The 3,346-nt window shown below is 51.3% G+C and overlaps 1 protein-coding gene across 1 annotated transcript; it reads right to left on the bottom strand.

Moving 5' to 3' along the window:
• Positions 1 to 239: 239 nt before the first annotated feature.
• Positions 240 to 3,070, bottom strand: Tmem86b (transmembrane protein 86B). Its single transcript, XM_050130671.1, has 3 exons — positions 2,159 to 3,070; positions 1,485 to 1,731; positions 240 to 629 (listed from the first exon to the last, which is right to left on the bottom strand). The coding sequence occupies exons 1-3, from the start codon at positions 2,207 to 2,209 to the stop codon at positions 247 to 249; spliced, it is 681 nt and encodes a 226-aa protein (XP_049986628.1). The 5' UTR covers positions 2,210 to 3,070; the 3' UTR covers positions 240 to 246.
• Positions 3,071 to 3,346: the final 276 nt, after the last annotated feature.

Genomic DNA, 3,346 nt, shown 5'->3' with positions numbered 1-3,346 from the left:
GGGAAAGGAAGCAGGCATGGGAGAAGACATGATGTAGGTTGAGTTGAGGGCCTGGAATTCACAATCAAAAGCCATGGACGGCAGCTTGATCTTGGTTGATTTGAAATTCTGTCAACAGTATACAGATGTTTCGATGGCCAAGTAAGTATCTGCAGACACATGACCGGAGCATCCACTTGCAGGTTGGGTTAACGTGAAAAACCAAGGTCCTTATGGGAGGGAACGCTGGGTTGTCTGGGTTCTGCATTAGTGGGTTTTGAGCCCTGGGTTCCTAAGGCCTGACAGGATGAGAAGGAGCTGGGCTGCATAGTAGGTGGTCATGATCACATGACGAGCAAAAGGTAAGGAACGAATGAAAGCGTTCCAGGCCAGCACACCATCGGAGATTGTGAAGAGCACACCACCCCAGCCAGCACTCCCACCCCTGACAAGGCTGCGCCACAGCATGGAGCTCAGGATCAGCCCATAGGCCAACACAGGAAGGACCATGTCCGGCTCAAGGTGTGGCAAGAGGAAGCTGCAGTATATGAGAGAGGCCAACATGATGTACAGCAGCAATCCGGGCTGCAGAGGGGACAGGCCAAAGGCCCGGAGGTAGAATAAGTGGGCAGCAGAGAAGGCAGCCATGCCTGAGGGAGAGAGGGATGGGCACCCAGTGAGGTAGGGGTAGATGCTCAGTGAGGCAGAAGTTGGCCTCCTGCTTCTCACTGTTGCCTTGGCCACCACCAGGCCTAAAGGAACAATGACTCCAAAGTGCCAGCTCCTTCCCCCATGGCCACGGCACTATCATATTCTACTGAGGTTAAAGTACCCCTTTTTCCTGGTGGGTTTCCAATTTCATCTCATTCTTGGGTGTTCTATCAGTTCCCAGAGCAAAGGGAATGACTTAAAATTCATACTATGTCATGTGCTTGCTCTGTTCAAGAGTCCATCAACTCCACACCGTGTTCTAAGAAGCCCTATACCCTCATTTCACCAACTCTACTCCAGCCAGACTGGCCCACTGGGGCAAAATAACTCACTTGCTATCACCCCAGGCCCCCCCACCTATCCCCATGCCCAAGATGGCCCATCTCCCCACACGTACACACATTCTTTTTTTTAAAAAAAAAAATGCCTCAATACGTGTGGTACTGCAATTTCTGTATATTCCTGTAATCCTGGCACTTGAGAAAGCTAAGGCAGGAGGATCCTAAGTTTGAGGCCATTCAGACCAGCCTGGACTACACAGATGTCACCCCCACCCTCCTCGGCTATGCTGCATTGTAATTTTCTCCACACTACTCATTCCAACCAGGTAATCCCACACCCTTGGATGAACTATGAGCTGACTGCCACTCATCACTGCCTCCTGGTGTCTTGGGATCACAGCCTGGTTCAGCCCAGTGGATTCTAGGGGAAGCTCCTTGTAACCCAAGTAGTGTCCCAGCACTAACTCAACTCCACAACAGCCCTAGAAGTATTTTCATAGGGTCCCTGCTCACCATAAAGGAAAGCTTCAGGCCAGATGAGGCAGGCATCGCCCACAGCAGAACACACAAGAGCTCCTTGGAGGAGCCAGGAGGAGCTCCTACCAGGGGTCACAGCCCACAGGAACACAACCAGGCAGAGGATGGGCAGGCACTTGACCAGGGCACTGACCCAGGACGGTTGGTCCTCAGGAATCCAGAGTAGGAAGTAGAAGGAGCAGGCAAGGATGAAGGGGACCAGCCACTTGCGGACCTGTGGGTGCTTCAGGAGAGGGAAGCTACTCAATCTCCCACACTCAGCACAGTCCTCAGGTGGGAGTCACAGCAAGGACGGTGGGAAATGTCTGCAATTCCAGTACTTAGGAGATGGAAACAGGAGGACTCTAGGCTCAAGATCAGTCTAGGATACATAGTGAGGGTCTATTTTAACATCTGCTCCCCACCCCATACCACCCTCATGCCAGGACCCAAGTTATGTCCAGGTTGGACTTCAGGATCTTTAGCCACTTTGGTAATTTTGTCACTCATGTCTCCTGCAAGGACTCAAGGACTAAACTACAGTACCTTAGAACCCAAACTCCTGGAAGGCTAGGGAATCCCAACCAACTCACCACGCAGAGAATAATCCCAGGCCTTAGGGCTGCCCACATTCCCAGGCCTGAACCCACCCCCACCGCATAGGTTCTCACTTGGTCTGAGAAGAGTGTCTTCAGAAGCAGCCCCTCTTTTCTAGCATCCATGTTGAATGGTGTCTATTTAGGAACCAGTGGCTTCAGAGGGCAGAGGGGAAGCCTTGTAAGGTTACACATTAATCCAAGTGTGTCCTGTGGACTCTGGGACTGATAACAGGGCTCACCCAAGGTCTGTTCTTGTCTGGCACTTGCTGATAAGGTGCCCATCAGGACTCAAGGGTCCCTCCACCCTTAACAGCCCCTAAGAACCTGGCCACCTACTCCTCTTATAGACCACCATAGGTGAGCTCCTACTAGTGGACCTCCCATCGTCTTCTGCACAGTCAATCAGAAGGGACAATGCAGGGTTCTACAGAGGGGTACCTACCCCCAACAACCAACACTGAAGAAGAGAAGCAGGAAAAGACTCCAGAGAGGAGTCCTGCCACAAGCACTAATTGAAAAAAAAACCTGCCTTGTGCTTGATGTCACTCAAACACATTTTTTACTCCATTGTATTTTCACTGTTCTGTAGCCTTCCCATGTACATAGTATCTACTCCCAAGGCAGCTCCCTGCCTCCTATCCCACTTTTTTGTTTTGGATTGTTTTTCTGAGACAAGGTTTCTCTGTGTAGCCCTGTCTGTCCTGAAACTCACTTTGTAGACCTGGCTGGCTTCCAACTCATGTAGGTCAGCTGCCTGCCTCTGCCTCCTGAGTGCTGGGACTAAAAGCATGCACCAACATGCCCAGCGCTTCCTATCCCCTTAGTGGCAGGAAGCCCAGCTCCAAGGTCCAGGGACCTCCTGCTTTTCCTAGCAGGACTCAGCTAGAGGAGGATAGGGCTATGAGCTGACACAGCACAGCTCCTACCCTGATCTGCATTTCAAAACAGGGTCAAGGAGGTGCACATCAGGATGAGAAGGATCCCAAAGTGCTAACTCAACAAGACCAGCGCTCTTTCCTGATGTTCTGCCTGGTTAGCATTAAGCCCATTACACACACAACACTCTCCCCCCCCTCACACACACACACACACACACACACACACTCACTCACTCACTCACTCACTCACTCACTCACTCACTCACTCACTCACTCACTCACCAGTGCAATCCCAAGAGAATGTAGAATGTAGTTCTCTCTAGGCCATGTAGAGCAGATTCACCCAACCCTGAACCCAGAACTCGAGCTCTGACACCAGGAA

This window comes from Alexandromys fortis, unplaced genomic scaffold (genome assembly GCF_014885135.2).
Source record: "Alexandromys fortis isolate MF-2015 unplaced genomic scaffold, M_Fortis_MF-2015_v1.1 scaffold_344, whole genome shotgun sequence".
Taxonomy (NCBI): Eukaryota; Metazoa; Chordata; class Mammalia; order Rodentia; family Cricetidae; genus Alexandromys; species Alexandromys fortis.
Note: the sequence above shows the minus strand (reverse complement) of the source record. Positions and strands in the feature narration are given on the sequence as shown.

Bases quoted from the DNA above. Each gene is read 5' to 3' on its own strand.
- Tmem86b (XM_050130671.1), bottom strand. From the start codon at position 2,209: ATGGATGCTAGAAAAGAGGGGCTGCTTCTGAAGACACTCTTCTCAGAC. The intron at 1,732-2,158 runs GTGAGAACCTAT...CCTCTCCTGAAG, and splicing joins AGACACTCTTCTCAGACCAA to CACCCACAGGTCCGCAAGTG. The intron at 630-1,484 runs GTGAGCAGGGAC...TCTCTCCCTCAG, and splicing joins GCCTGAAGCTTTCCTTTATG to GCATGGCTGCCTTCTCTGCT.